Source organism: Schistocerca piceifrons, chromosome 1 (genome assembly GCF_021461385.2).
Source record: "Schistocerca piceifrons isolate TAMUIC-IGC-003096 chromosome 1, iqSchPice1.1, whole genome shotgun sequence".
In the NCBI taxonomy this organism is placed as follows: domain Eukaryota; kingdom Metazoa; phylum Arthropoda; class Insecta; order Orthoptera; family Acrididae; genus Schistocerca; species Schistocerca piceifrons.
The window spans coordinates 747,524,903-747,540,813 of NC_060138.1; the positions used below are offsets into that span (position 1 = coordinate 747,524,903).

Below are 15,911 nucleotides of genomic sequence, written 5' to 3' on the forward strand. Positions count from 1 at the left end.
ATCTATTCATGACAAAGAAAGGATATCTTTAGCTGTATGCTTGTGGAGGGAGGGTATGTGATTCATCCGGATTTGTGCGGATCTTGCTGGAGAGCCTATAAGCTATTTGGTGTCATCATGTACATTTCGTCCCACTGTGCAGTGCTAGCATTGAATACATAAATGTGCCCATGCATGGACATAATCTTTAATCAGTGGTGACACAAAACGATCAGTCAGTAACTTGATGGTTTTGTTTGTTCCTGGATGTGACAAATTGTGAACACTGTCACAAGCATCTTTGTAGAGCTTTGGCAAAATGTAGGGCCTTGGCTTGTGCTGAGAGATGTGGCTCAGTAGTGTTAACTTGGTGACTGGGATGGGGATTTGGGTGAATCATAGTCCTGTGGAAGGATCAGCCAATAAATGCTGTAATTGTGGATCTGCAGTCTGAGTGGTGGCAAGCGATTTGTAATCCATGGTATTTGTCAACCAACAGATGCATAAAAGTAATCAGTCACAAAGTTTTCTGCTCCTTTATGTCACACATCCATCACAAACTGACATAATTGCTTATTTGGCCTATGCTCCTCTATTTCTTCAAGCATATATCTTTATTCCTCCATTATTCTTTTTTGTTTCTTCATTGGCTTTCTTCTGTGGTCTCAATATTCAATAACTTTCCTTGATAAAAGCATTTTTTTATGGCTGCTGATCTTCGTTGATTGACAATTGTGCATCATCCTCCTTGTTTCTTTAGTTGAAAGTATGAAGCTCGCATCTCTTTCGTGAAGACATGCTTGGCCGCTGAGGGGGCACAGTCCTTGCAGCCCTACTTCCCTTTCTGTGTATGCAAGTCTGTCCATGTACTGTCCTTTTTTATCCTCTGCCTTTCCATTGGTGCTTGAATTTTGTTTATGATTTTGCACACTCATTTTCTTCCCTTTTGGCATTCTAAAACTTTTCATTCTTAGCTACATGGTCCCCCTTGTTGAGTTTGACCTGCTATTCCTCTTCCAGATTTTACGGAAATGTGAACCATGCAGGATGGTGTATATTCCACCTTGTGTGCCTGACCATCTTTGCATCTTTCCTTTCTGGGCGAAGGTAATACACTCAAAACCTGACAGGTTACCATTCTGTGGTGGAGATTGTCAGATACCTGCATGATGGTAGCCCCCTGACCATACAGAGATATCACTGTTGATACTTGAACTGGAAACTCTCCTCACATGCCAAGGAGTATGTGCTTGTCATGGCCGGGTCACTGTGACTCCAGGCAATGGTTCAATGGCCAGGTAGATGTTGCTACAATGATTGGGTATGGGAATACGTTAGTTACTACTAAATGGACCTCACAAAATGCGCAGGTAGTTCTTGTATTATCAGCAGATAGTGTATGATGTTTAGTATTGACAAAAAATTGTAAAGAAGTAGAGTAACATTTTCTGTCATACTTAAGTATATGTAATTTAAAGATGTCAAACATATCTGTTAAATGTAACAGACCTGATTAAATTTCAATATTAGCTTAAATATAGTACCATGTTGACAAAAACTTTCAGCAATTAGTCTTGGGTGAAAATAAATTACTTTTCTTGATATTGTTACTGGAAAATTAGTTATGTGGTAAAAGTGTTCTGCAGCAAGTCATTCATGGAGTGATTCTTGTATTAAAAATGAAACAAAAAATATTAATGCTATAATACACATTGTCCCAGTTACTCTCTAACAAAGAAATTTTGTTAACAGGTCGTCAGTGGACATATCAAACATGCACAGAGTTTGGATTTTACCAGACATCAAGCAAAGAACCAAAATTATTTGGAGATAACTTCCCAGTCGATTTCTTTATTCAGCAATGCTCAGATATCTTCGGCCCTAAGTATGTACCTCGGATGTTTCTTGTCTTAAGTTAAAAATCTATCATAATTTGTTACCAGCTTGATGTGAACATCAGTTCTCTAATTTTGTTGTGCTCATTTAGTGGATTTATGATAAACAAGTGTTACAAGGTTATTTATTCTCTCTCCAGAACAACATAAAACATGTTATTGTAAAACATGTTATTGAATCAGCTGTGTCCAAAATTTTGATAATAATAGAAAACAATATCCAGCTGCACCACAACTACACTGCCAAGCAATTTTAATTCTTATTTGACATACGTACCCCACAAACTGCCAAAATGTGTGCAGCTGAGTAGCTTGTTGTCCTGGTTGGTAAATATTAACATCATTTATAACATACCAGATGGCTTCCCACACAAGTTTTGACAGGTGTGCACCATCAAGAACCAACTGTCAGAAATTGGTCTAAAGATCAAAGCTAATGAGAGATCTCCTAAGAAAATGTGCAGAAAGCCCAAAACGTGTGTGGAAAAACAGTAATCAATGTAAATCATTTTCAAAATAATTGAAAGACTTCCACAAAACTAAGCAGTCACTGATTGCCCTGTGTTCAAGTCTTGATTTATTTTTGTTTATGTTTTAAAAACTGTCATATGGTGTTCCTGTAGAGCATTATTTCAGTTGAGCAGGTGCGTAAACTTTCAAATTTGTCATGGTACTCCAGGAGCAAAAATTCCTTGCATTTGTCACCTAATAATAAACACTAGTGAGTATTCAGATTGTGTTGCAGTGTCACTCAAAGGAAATGTTTGTGTTAATTTCTGTTTATAGATTTGCTTTTGGATGCACAATATGTTTTATTTTCCTGTCTGGTGCATGTATAAATAAAACAAAGTTTTGGTGACTTACCGAACAAAAACACTGGCAGGTCGATAGACACACAAACATACACACAAAATTCAAGCTTTCGCAACAAATTGTTGCCTCATCAGGAAAGAGGGAAGGAGAGGGGAAGACGAAAGGAAGTGGGTTTTAAAGGAGAGGGTAAGGAGTCATTCCAATCCCGGGAGCGGAAAGACTTACCTTAGGGGGAAAAAAGGACAGGTATACACTCGCACACACGCACATATCCATCCACACATACAGACACAAGCAGACATATTTTCAAATATGTGTGTATGTTTGTGTGTCTATCGACCTGCCAGTGTTTTTGTTCGGTAAGTCACCTCATCTTTGTATTTATATATAATTTTTCCCACGTGGAATGTTTCCTTCCATTATATTAAAACAAAGTTTTCTAACACATGGGCAGACCACATACAGCTGACATGTGAGAAGCATATAATAAATTTTGTCCACACACTTGTAGTGATTGTTCCTGTGCTCTTTTGATGGTCACTGTAAATATGTATCACACTAGCAACTATAGATAAATGTTTGAATCCAAATGGCTTATCTGTTTGAATGATTCAGATGGGTTGCAACAGTACATCTTATCCTGTAAATTTTCCCTTAAAAATTGTAGCTTCGACGATATTGTTCATCTTTTTCACTGAAAACCTGGTACCATTGAATAGTTGTGGTGGCTTTGTGCTTCAGGGAAACAAGCAGCGTGCCTCGCAAATAAAGTGAAGTCAAAGCTTTAGTTAGATAACCAACAATTTCATCTTGATTCTTTACAGTACTGCTAGACTTGACACATTGTTGCTTTGCCTGCTATTTAATTTTGCATGATGCAATTTATGGCAATGACATTGTTGGTTTTGGTTGCTAATATAGCATGTGCACTGAGCCACAGATTATTTTTGTAATTCTGTGTGATATTTGGGAAGACTTTGTGAATCATTTCATCTGTGGGTACTGTAACTTTACAGAAGTTTGTTGACGATATAATAAATTTTGTGAATTCCTCAGTTGCCATTTTCCCATTCCCAGTATTGAGCAATTGTTTAGCAAAATGTTCATCAGATGCATCATGTTGTAGTTGTACACACATATTGGTCCCCAAAGTCAATTTCTGTGTATGTTGTCATAAAAGTGATGATTTGAGACATGCATTAAATTCTTTAGCCACTGCGAAATGCAGTACAACTGGTTGAATTTATTGAAAATCACCAGACAGTAAAATGAGCGCACCACTGAAGAGTTGTTCATTTCCTCTCAAATCTGTGTGTGTATGAAGAAGCACATTATGTGCCATAATACATTTGTCCCATATAATGAATTGACACGGTTGGAGTACTTTACCCACCCCTGAATTTTTTTGTCACTATTGCGTGTTGGTGTCTGAGTTATTTGCATATTCAATGGCTGAATGCAATTTTTGGCCAAATATTTGTTGTGCCAAAACACATGTATTAATTTCATCTTGTATTGAGGTGATAAAATCATTGCTAGTAAAAGACATAGTGCTCAAAAGCTAATGTGAATACTGTATTCTGTTATGTGTTATTGTGCTCCATGTATAAGTCTGTTACAGATGAGCGGTTGCCTTTCTCGTATATTATATATAGTTCCATCCAGGAATTTCAATTACTGTTACACATTACCAATTCGGTTCTCTTCCTTACCATATCCTTTTACCTTTGTTAGTGTAACTCTCTACTTATCTAAAACTCCTTGTCCGTTCTTTATTCCTTAATATTTCTATACATCATTGTCCTCTACAGTACCTACCTTCGAACCACGAACTGACCAGCTTCTGTTGCAAAATTTGAATTCCTGCTGGTGTAACAGTCTACCACACTAAATAGTACTGTGCTACAACACCCTGCACTTGTGGTGACTCCCGCTTTTTGAACATTTAACTCCAGTGCAGTTTTTAAACGTATTCTCCAATATTGATTTATACTGCCAATCATGGCTGTAAGCAGATATCATGTATTTATTTATGATCTCCTCATATAATCATGCATGATTACTTATGATTGCACGTGTAAATTTGTGATCAAATTTATTTGTTTACTAATGCACCCAGTACTTCCTGCTTCTTTAAAACATTTTCTGAACTTACTACACAACTCTCTGTAAAGTACCCACAATTTATTTCTGTTGTAACACTTCATAAATTTTCAGCTTATTATTATCCACCTTTTCTACAAATTTTGTGTTACTCCTGTGATTCCGCACCCATCAAAGCACGATTCCCTGCTCATTCTACCTTCTCCAATCCATAAAACTCTCCTTTTCCTGTGGCAAACTCTGGTCACACATCCTCATTCTATAATCCTGTCTGGTACATGGTACCTTGTGTAATGGGCTTAACATCAATATTGGCATCTCAAGGTATGATCCATTCTACCGCTACAACCTTCACTTTTTCCAATTTCACCAGTCCCTCATCCTCACCAAACTAGTCCTTCATACTCATACAATCCAAGCTCAAACCATATTTGACAGCCTCTATTGCTTTTGTAAATTCCATTTATTCTGTGGCCCCAACTGCCTGAATTCCATCACTGCAATAGAAACTCTTGCACTCAAACAGTTGGGGACAGCATCCCAGCACCATTAGAGAAAGCTGTCTCAGCTACTCCTGTTGGGGATGCCTGTAGCCAGTAAAAAGCCTACTACTCTGATCCAACTTCCCACATGCCCCTCTCCCATCCTCAAAAACTCCTTCCACCCTTCATGAAACACACAACTCCTGAATACCTATCCTGTAAACCTGTTGAATACCTATCCTGTAAACCTGTTGTCAATCTTTCTGCCAAATCTCTGACCCATGCAGAAGCCTCTGTATTTTCTAAAGGCCTCATCTTTAGCCCCAAATCAAGTTTCAACAACCACACAGGGCTTCTGAAGGCCCTTCTTTCTTTTGCTCATTCTTTGCAGTGAAAACACTTCCTTGCCACTTACCCATTGAACCCACATAGAACCTTGTTACAATAGTTTCAACCTTCTACCCAGGCATCCCCTGGTTATCTGCCAGGTATTCTTCACTTCTAACCTGACCCTATGTACCTTTCCGAAGTTGTTCCTCAGTGAGTCCGACATCACTCATATGGAACACATTGCCATCCATAACCTGAAAAACAGTGCAGATCATATCCTTTCTGCAGACAAAGGCTCCACCATAGTGGTCGTGAAATGTAGTGACTATGTGGCTCAGGGTCTTTGCCATCTTTCTGACATCTCTGCATATGAACCTTATAACCATTATCCCATCCCAGAATTTCAACATGATCTCAAGCAGCTTTTCCAGACCTTAAGCCCTTCCCAAAACCTGACACTTGAATCTGTCTCCCTTCTCACACAAGCAACACCTCACACTCCTGTCTTTCTGTCTACTACCCAAACTCAATCCCATAGGTCTTTCTGCTGGTCATCCTGTTGTGGCTGGGTACAACTCTCCCACAAAATAAATCTCTTTCTTTGGTGACCAACACCTCCAAACTATTGTCAGTAACGTCCCATCCTACATTCAACACACTACTCACTTCCTTCACTGCCTCTCCGCATTTCCTGTCCTGTTACCACCAGATCCCTTGTTGCTCACTGCTGATGAATCGTCCTTGTGCACCGTCGTCTCCTATTCCCGTGCATATGGTCTTGCAGCCATTGAACAGTACCTTTCCCCATGTCCTCCTGATGCAACATCCACCACCTCTTTCCTAATCCTCTGAGCCAACCACATCCTATCCCACAATTATTTCACTGAAAGGCCAATCTGCGAACAAATCCCTGGTACTGCCAGGGGTACTCGCATGACACCATTCAAATCTCATTCACTTGTAGCACTTTGGTACAAACAAATAATGAAACTACAGTTGCATCACATTGAAACACTGATCTAAGGAGGTAATCAAACTTAATCATGTCCAAATCTTGAGGGTAGGATGTTTTCATGATCCTGGACCTCATGCCCCTTCCTCTTCGGGGTATATGTGGAACTGATAGGAAGAACAGAAGATGAACCGGTGGAACAAATTTAAGAATTTTGTATGTCTTTTGTCGTTGTGTATGGTATTGGCTTTGCTGCCATGGCCTGTGCAGGTATGTAATTTCGGAGGCTTAGCAGGAGTGCCTCCAAATCTGTTTCACTAGGTTTGAGGTCAATTGCTTAATACTTTTCTGTATAATCATCATTGTGACAAATAAGACTTGAGTGCTTGAAGAATTTTATTTTTTGCATTTGTTATGTCTCTGTGAACAGTTTGGGAGTCTTTGTAGTGATCTAATAGGCTTTCAGAATCTAGAAACTTGCGTGTCTTGAACTATGAAACGTTTATGTATCTGACAGCCACGCGGTCTGAGGTCCATCCATATGCCTGAGGCATGAAGATGGCTGTCTTCTTCTTTTGCTCTCGACTTATGAAAGAAAAATTAATGTCATTTTTTTTTTATAAGTATGTATGACCACTCACAGGTTGTGCGCAACAATATTTTTGAGATGGCACTATTTGTTGACCAGAAAAATTAAGAAAAAAATCAACATGTTCCAATTTCTTTCTGTCCAGAACAGCGGTTGCTAAAAAGGCACAGGGTTTGGATGATATCTGGGCTGAGAATCTTCTATGTAGTGATGGGAGTGAGGATATCGTGTCCTGCAAACTTCTTGCCCCACAGTGTTCAGGTCAAATGTTCGTGTCTATTTTTTTTCTCCTTCTTTTAAATAGGAATGTATTACGAAATTGACCATCTGAAGCTGCCATAATTAACAGACCTCACCCATATTCAAATGAGTGGGACAGTGTACTCCTATGCCAAACATTATAGCTGTTAAAGATTCGTCATCTTTCACTTTTGCTTTATAGTCATTCAAAATATCTCACGCTTTAGCTTCCAATTTGACATGATCGTCTTGCAGGTTTCTTAAAACTAAGTGTGTGTTTAGATCTTACTCTGCTCTTATTGCCACTTCAAATGTATCACACATTTTGCATGTACCTGATAGGCTCGAGACAAGTATTGACATGAAGATTTCCTTTCCCCATACTGGCTCTGTAGTTAAGAATGCTTTTAAAATGGTCAGTGATCCATGTCAGTTTCTCCTCAGAGATCTTGTTTGGAGGAGATTTTCATCCCCTTTTGTCATTTTCAGTTATTCTAAGGACTTTTTTTTAAATTTGTAGTTCATAATAATTTCTTTTATTGCTTATTTGGATCGTACGTAGAAACTTTTTTTTTTACAAACTCTTTTGCCACATAATATGAACTGTCTCATCACACTTTTGTGGCTAGTAGCCTGATTAGAATGTATTTTCTTATGTCGTTTGGCTACTACTGTTTTTACAACATTACATAACGAAGTCATTTGTGCATCCCATTAGGGTAACTAGTAATACACCTATGTATCAATTCCCGATTTTTTGCAGAAATGTACTCACTACATTTAAAGTGGCAGTTACACTTAACAGGTAAATACCGCTAACACAATGTTCTCTTTCATGTTGGTATTTTACTGACTTGCTGTTCCTTTGCATTTTCTTACATTCTTCTTCCATGTTTCCATATTTCTTAGTCATTTTGTTCCTCTGATATGCTCATCAGCCTTTCATTGTCCATGTTGTCTCCCGAGTTTCCTATCATGCCTTGGGAAGACTGGCCAATGTTTGAAAAGTATTTCGAAGTAATAAAATCACCGATAAAAGCCAAAGCTAAAGTGCAAGCTGCTACATAGACAGATGATCAGATCTCGAGCAGAGTCATTCTAGATGAAAGCTAGTCATTCAAAATTCCATTATAAGATTACAACTCCTCATAGATATGCTTACTCCCATCATCTGTTTCGCTGTGAGATTCATTCACCTAGTCTGGGGTTGGTAGGATTAATGGTCACTGGAAAAACCCTCGTTTCATTCAGAATTGTGTGATAGACTTTGTAATGCTAATGTATTTTCCATTGTGGAGCATATATTTCTGTTGTCAATCTCACTGACACACGTTCTAACGCAGGAAATATACACACAAACAATGATGAAATTAAACTTGTGCACAGCAAAGAGTATATAGAGTGCAGGAAGCATTGTTGAAACCCAAGGAGAACATAAACGCTCTCGAAAATGAGGGGGGGGGGGGAGGGGGGGGGGGACGACAACAGACATGAGACAGCTGACTTTGACGTAAACAACTACTTATTTGTTACCACTTGAAAATTAGTCTATAGTCAGTTGTATGAAAATATGGATAATATGGATATGGTCATCGTTATAAAAAAATAAGCACCTGTTTTGTCTTTAATACAACAAGTTAACAAATACCAGATTATAAGTCTCAGTCATAATAGTATTTTGCACTTGAATCATTTCAGATTTCACACTAAGTTAGACCCATAACGTGGAGCCATAATGATCCAATATCCATCATTTTGATTTGCAGCTCCTTGTATTGGCCGTGTTTGCAGTTAAAATTATTGGATGTGAGGTCCGCCAGTTATGCAAAACACTGTTTTTCTCAGTACCCAGACATGTTTCGGCACCACTTTGCCATCATCAGTGGGTGTTCATTTTTATTTATTCTGCAATGTGAACATTTTTGTTAAATGATTATAAAATTATGTGCATTTTTAGTTCAAACAATTGATTGTTTCTTTTTGTAAATACCTTTACATTTGGTGTGCATGAATTTTCTGGATCACTTATGTGTCAATGACTACAGGTAGCTTGTCATCTGCAACCAAACGATGTTGATGAGAAAGATTTTTGCTGAGAGTTAACCTATCTTCTAGAATGTAATTTAGTTTTTTGCAATGTTTTCGCACCTATATTCGTTTTTACTTACGTTTTTGTGTGGCAAGCACTTTCATTCTCCACATCATGCTGAGGTGTTGTGATGCAAACATAACTATAACAAGTATTTTCCACAAATAATGTAGTAAAACACTTTTCACTTCACCAGAACACAATCTGATTGTGGTTTATTATGTGTCCCAGCCCAGTCAGTGTTCATTTGTTCACCAGAGAGTTCGGTGCCAAATTTGAATTTTGTTTGCATTTTATCTGTGTGTGTGTGTGTGTGTGTGTGTGTGTGTGTGTGTGTGTGTGTGTGTGTGTAGACTTTATCTGTTTGTGCTGTTTTTATTTATAAAGTTCCTTTAATGTGTTAAATAGTTTGCCCTTGCAGAGTGTAGTGTATTCATTTAAGAGCTGTTTTCCTTCTGCTATTGCCTTCTGTATTTGGAAGTTTTCGTCAGTGGTCAGTGGTCAGTTTGCTGTGTAGGCTGTGGCTGGGTTTTAGTATTCTTAAGTCTGTTTCTATTGTGGTTGGGTGGTGATTGTTATCTACAAGGTGGTCAGCAAATGTGCTATGGGAGCTGTTGCTTTTAAAAGCTCTGAGATGTTCTGAATATCATGTTTTGAAGTTTCTGCATGTTTTTCCTTACCAGTCAGTATACATAGAAATGAGGCATGTGTGAAATTTCATTCTTTGCCTGTGTGCAAAGTCATATGTCAGATGTGTCAAATAGTCCAACAGAACTCATGGGATACCTCCTAATATCATGTCGGTCCCCCTTTTACCCAGTTTAGTGCAACAACTCAATGTGACATGGACTCAACAAGTTGTTGGAAGTCCCCTGCAGAAATATTGAGGCATACAAAAGTGTTGCCAGTGCAGGATGTTGTGCGCAAACTGACGTCTCGATTGTGTCCCACAAATGCTCTTTGGGATTCATGTCAGGTGATCTGGGTGGCCAAATCATTCACTTGAACTATCCAGAGTGTTCTTCGCAAATAATTGTGGCCTGGTGACCAGATGTCGTTTTTTGGGAACATGAAGTCCATGAATGACTATAAATGGTTTCCAAGCACCTGAATGTGGCCATTTCCTGTCATTGATCAGTTCAGATGGACCAGAGACCAGGTCCATTCCTTGTAAACAAAGCCAACATCATTATGGAGACACCATCAGCTGGCATAGTGCCTTGTTCACAACTTCGGTCCATGGCATTGTGGAGTCTGCGCCATACTTGAAGCATACCATCAGCTCTTACCAACTGAAATTGGGACTCATCTGACAAGGCCACAGTTTTCCAGTTGTCTAGGGTCCAACTGATATTGTCATGAGTCTAGGAAAGATGTCATACAGTTAGCAAAGGCACTTGTGTCAGTCGTCTGTTGCCATAGGCCATTAACACCATATTTCGCCACACTGTCCTAACGGACACATTCATCATATGTCCCACATTGAGTCCTCTGGTTATTTTGTGCAGTGTTGCTTGTTTGTTACCCGAACAACTCTACACAAACTCCGTTCTCAGTAATTAAATGGAGGTCGTTGGCCACTGTGTTGTCCATGGTGAGAGTTTATGCCTCAAATTTGGTATTCTCTGCACACTCTTGACACTGTGTATCTCAGAATATTGAGCTCCCTAATGATTTCTGAATTGGAATATCCCATGTGTCTAGCGCCAACTACCATTCCATGTTCAGAGTCTGCTAATTCCCATCGTGCGGACACAATCATGTTGGAAACCTTTTCACATGAGTCATCTGAGTACAAATGGCAGCTCCACCAATTCACTACTCTTTTATACCTTGTCTACATGATACTATCACCATCTGTATATGTGCATAGCGCTATCCCATGACTTGTATCATCTCAGTGTAATTGTAGTGACAACCAATTTCATATGTTGTTCTGGCAGCAATAGGTAGTGGTACATAACCTTTATTCAGGACATTTCATCATATATGGCAATAGGAAGATACTTCCATTGCTTTCCATAAGGGAAGCTGTTCACAGTCGTACGACCGAACATCTAATTAACATAAATAATGTGGAACCAAGCATACTGTGCAATGTCATACCAGTGGACTGTGGAAAGCAGTTGTCAAAAATTTATGTTTTGGCAGTCAGATATATGATCAAAGAGAGATATTGAAAGAAGTGAGCAGAAGTGTGAAAATCCTTTGATTATATTAACACTGTGTTCCAGGTAATGGCTGTATAATACATCTTTTAACCAGTGTCCATAGGGAATCGATTCACTGTCTTTTTGTGTTAATTTCTGTGGCTTTTCATTATTTAACAAAATTAAATCATCATTGAACTAGAAGCTATGATGATGAAATTCTACTGCATAGAATTCAAAATTTTTAAGAGCTCTTTTTTTTTAAAGAGAAAGAACTGTAAAAAAAAAAAAAAAAAAAAAAAACAGGAAACTAGAACCTTATTTCACACAATCATGATTTTTGTCAATGTGATTTTGTGATTCAAGTGAAACATAGAAGGAAGTTTGTAAACAAAAGTTTGAATATAGAGTAGAGGACTTCAATTGTGATACTTTGAGGCTGTGGGTTAAGATGGGCACAGGTGGCTCAGATAGGATGAAAATGTATTTCCAGTAACAATGAATTCAGTCTACCAAGAATTGTAGACAAATTAGAGAGAGGTACAGAGTGAGATGACTCACTGACAAAGAAACTGGGCTTGCATTCAGGAAGATGGCATTTCAGATCCCTATCCACATTTAGGTTATAGTTCCAAACAGCTTTTCTATTTTTTTAAACCCCGTCTTAATACATGCACATAAAGTTTTTATGCAGTCTGTAAGTATCAGTCAACAGGCGCTAATATGAGTACTGCAAGTTGTTTTCAAAATAGTGAGTCTGCTTTCTGTCCCATTCATGATCTTATCAACTTTCAAACCAGTTTTCCTCATTATGTTAAACAATACTGTAGTTTGCTTTTCATCTGTTGCAGGTATAATTCTGATTTCCTAAAGGCTGTCACTTACCGTACTAACACACTGTATGGAGCCTTTGCACTGCAGGCAACCCGTGTTGTGTATGTACATGGTTCAATAGACCCTTGGCATGCACTGGGAATTACACACACTTTACTATCAGATTCTCCTGCCATCTTTATACAAGGTTTGTCACTTTTACTTGGATTCTTATGATGTGTATCTGCATAGTACAGTGTATCTTGTATGTTTTGTAATGGGAAGAGTTAAATTGTTTTTTGATGTTCTTTACTGTATCTACTCGATATTATCATTTTTAATACTTCCACAAGATATGAAAATTAATGACTTTATATGGAGGACTTACACATTTTACTAACTACTGGTTGTTGAGTGGTAAAAGAGATGTGAGTAGTGAACTGAATGCAAATTCCTGCTGTTATCACAACTAAAACCCTGAGTTATCTGTTTTCCTGTGAATTGCAGAGCGAACAGAACTTCCAACTTTTTAGAAAATTTATATTATTTAATTGTGTACTAATTTGTATTAAAGGCAAATATTGCTTTTGACCTACATAAGTACAACATATAGGTCTGTTTGTAGAGGTTCGTAACAAGGCTTCTGATCACAAATGAAGAATGATAAAACAGAGCTATTAGTTGCCAGTAATTAAATTCTTCTGGGTCTTGAACGCATTGTCAGTATGTAAAATTTTAACGTTTTTGGCTACATTGCAAGTGACCTCCTTCATGGTGTTGCCTTTGATAGCATTTGCAATTTGCACATGAGATAGCGTCCGAAATATCAGCAGTTTTACTGCTGACAATGCTGTCAGAGACCTAGAAGAATTGAAACTTCCTGGCAGATTAAAACTGTGTGCTGGACCGAGACTCTAACTCGGGACCTTTCTTTCTTTCAGGTGTGCTAGTTCTGTAAGGTTCGCAGAAGAGCTGTTAAGTTTGGAAGGTAGGAGACGAGGTACTGGCAGAAGTAGAGCAATGAGGACAGGGCGTGAGCCATGCTTGGGTAGCTCAGTTGGTAGAGCACTTGCCAGCGAAAGGTCCCGAGTTCGAGTCTCGGTCCGGCACACAGTTTTAATCTGCCAGGAAGTTTCATATCAGCACACACTCCGCTGCAGAGTGAAAATCTCATTCTGGAACCTGGAAGAATTCATTGAGTGTGGCAATGACCACAGAAGCCAACACTCACATGAGCTACTTATTTGTTGCTGTAGTGTAGTTTTGGCTATTCAAAGAAATGGTCATTGTCACTTTGCGCTATCCTAATAATTTTTTTGCATTAGTTTTCACGTCCCTCTTGTTCCTCCAGCACTCTTATTAAAGCTAATACTGCAGTTGCATTGTCTCCAGTCTTCAGAGGTTAGCAACTATAAACATTTGAAACTTTTCAGTAGACATGCCCATTAGTGGATTGTAATTTATGCTTTTCATCTAGTTATTGTGCTAAGGACATGAGCTGCTCAGTCTATGATGATGGTTTTAACAAATCTTACAGAAACTCCTTTCTGCCGCTGAGTTTATAAAGAATACAGCATGTTGACAGCTAAGATTTCAATGATATATTTAGAATTATATTTGTACAGCAACATGTCTATATAACTCTTTTTTAACTGTCAACATTTTCTGCAACTCCTGTAGTTGCCTATCCAAGATCTATACAAGAAGGAGATCACACTACCAGTTTTCTCCATATGCTTGTAGCACAACATTCTGCGGCTATTATTTATTTGGCCAAATATCATACAGTAGTGTTCTTAAAAATCAAACAACGGAAAATCCAGGATGGAATGCAACAATATCATGAAAAAGAAAGATGCTACTCACCATGTAGCGGAAATGCTGATTCGCAAATAGGCACAACAAAGAGACTGTAACAAATACGCTTTCGACCAACAAGGCCTTTGTCGAAAATAGATGCAACAAAGAGACTGTAACAAATACGCTTTCGACCAACAAGGCCGTTGTCGAAAATAGATGAGACAGACACGCGCGCGCGCACACACACACACACACACACACACACACACACACACACACACACACACACATGAATGCAGTCTCTGGCAGCTGAAGCTACACTGTGTGCAGCAGCAGCAGCAGTGCATGATGGGAGTGGCAATTGGGTGGGGGCAAGGAGGAGGCTGGGGCAGCGAGGGGGGGGGGGGGGGATACTAGGATAGGTGTGGGGGGACAGTGAAGTACTGCTGGGGAGCACACACGGATGAAGTGTAGGGCAGCTAGGTGCAGTCGGGAGATTAGACGGAGGGCAGGGGAGAGGTGGGGGGAGGGGGTAGCAGAAAACGAGAGAAGTAAAAAGATTGGGTGTGTTAGTGGAATGACTGCTGTGTAGTGCTGGAATGGGAATGGGGAAGGGGCTGGATGGGTGAGGACAATGACTAATGAAGGTTGAGGCCAGGAGGGTTACGGGAATATAGAATATATTGCAGAGAAAGTTCCCATCTGTGCAGTTCAGAAAAGCTGGTGTTGGTGAGAAGGAGCCATGTGGCACAGGCTGTGAAGCAGTCATTGAAATGAAACGAAGGGTGTCGTTTGGGCAGTGTAATCAGTGCCCTGGTGGTCCTCTTCTTTCTTGACCACTGTTTATCGGTGGCGATTCATACAGACAGACAGGCTTGTTGGTTGTCAGGCCCACATAGAATGCAGCACAGTGGTTGTAGCTTAGCTTGTCGATTACGTGACTGGTTTCACAGGTAGAGATAGGTGATGATTGTGACTTTGCTGGAGTAGGTGGTGGTGGGAGGATGTATGGGACAGGTCTTGCATCTACAATGCAAGACCTCTACCTACCCCATCTCCACCTTATCCCTGCACGCTCCCCAGAAGCACTTCACTGTCCCCCACCTCTACCCTACTACCCCTCTTCCTCCCTGTCCCAGCCTCCTCCTTAGCCCCACCCAGCTGCCACTTCCATAGTGCACTGCTGCTGCTGCTCCCATCTATGATGCAAACCCTGTTTCATAAATCCTCCCACCACCATCTACTCCAGTCTGTTCACAAACATCACCTATCTCATCAAAGGCAAGGCTACCTGTGAAAACAGTCACATAATCGACAAGCTAAGCTGCAACCACTATGCTGAAGTTTGTGTGGTCATGACAACCAACAAGCTGTCCATCTGCATGAATGGCCACTGACAGACTGAGGCCAAGAAAGAAGTGGATCACCCAATTGCTGAGCCCAACATGAAATCCTTCATTTCAGTAACTGCTTCATAGCCTGTGCCATATGGATCCTTTCACCAACACCAGCTTTTCTGAACTGTACAGATGAGAACTCTTCTTACAATATATACTACGTTCCCGTAACCCTCCTGACCTAATCCTTCGTTAATCGTTGTCCTCACTGGAGCCTCTTCCCTGTTCCCATTCCAACACTACACAGCCCTCATTCCACCAATGCACCCACTCTTTTTA

The 15,911-nt window shown here is 39.6% G+C and overlaps 1 protein-coding gene across 1 annotated transcript in view; it reads left to right on the top strand.

The window, feature by feature from the left end:
- The window catches only part of LOC124711856 (putative serine protease K12H4.7), a 132,471-nt gene that overhangs the window by 107,963 nt on the left and 8,597 nt on the right, over nucleotides 1-15,911 (top strand). Inside the window, exons 7-8 of the mRNA XM_047242088.1 lie at nucleotides 1,732-1,864; nucleotides 12,474-12,643. Coding sequence (XP_047098044.1) covers nucleotides 1,732-1,864; nucleotides 12,474-12,643 — 303 coding nt within the window. The remainder of the gene's footprint in view (nucleotides 1-1,731; nucleotides 1,865-12,473; nucleotides 12,644-15,911) is intronic.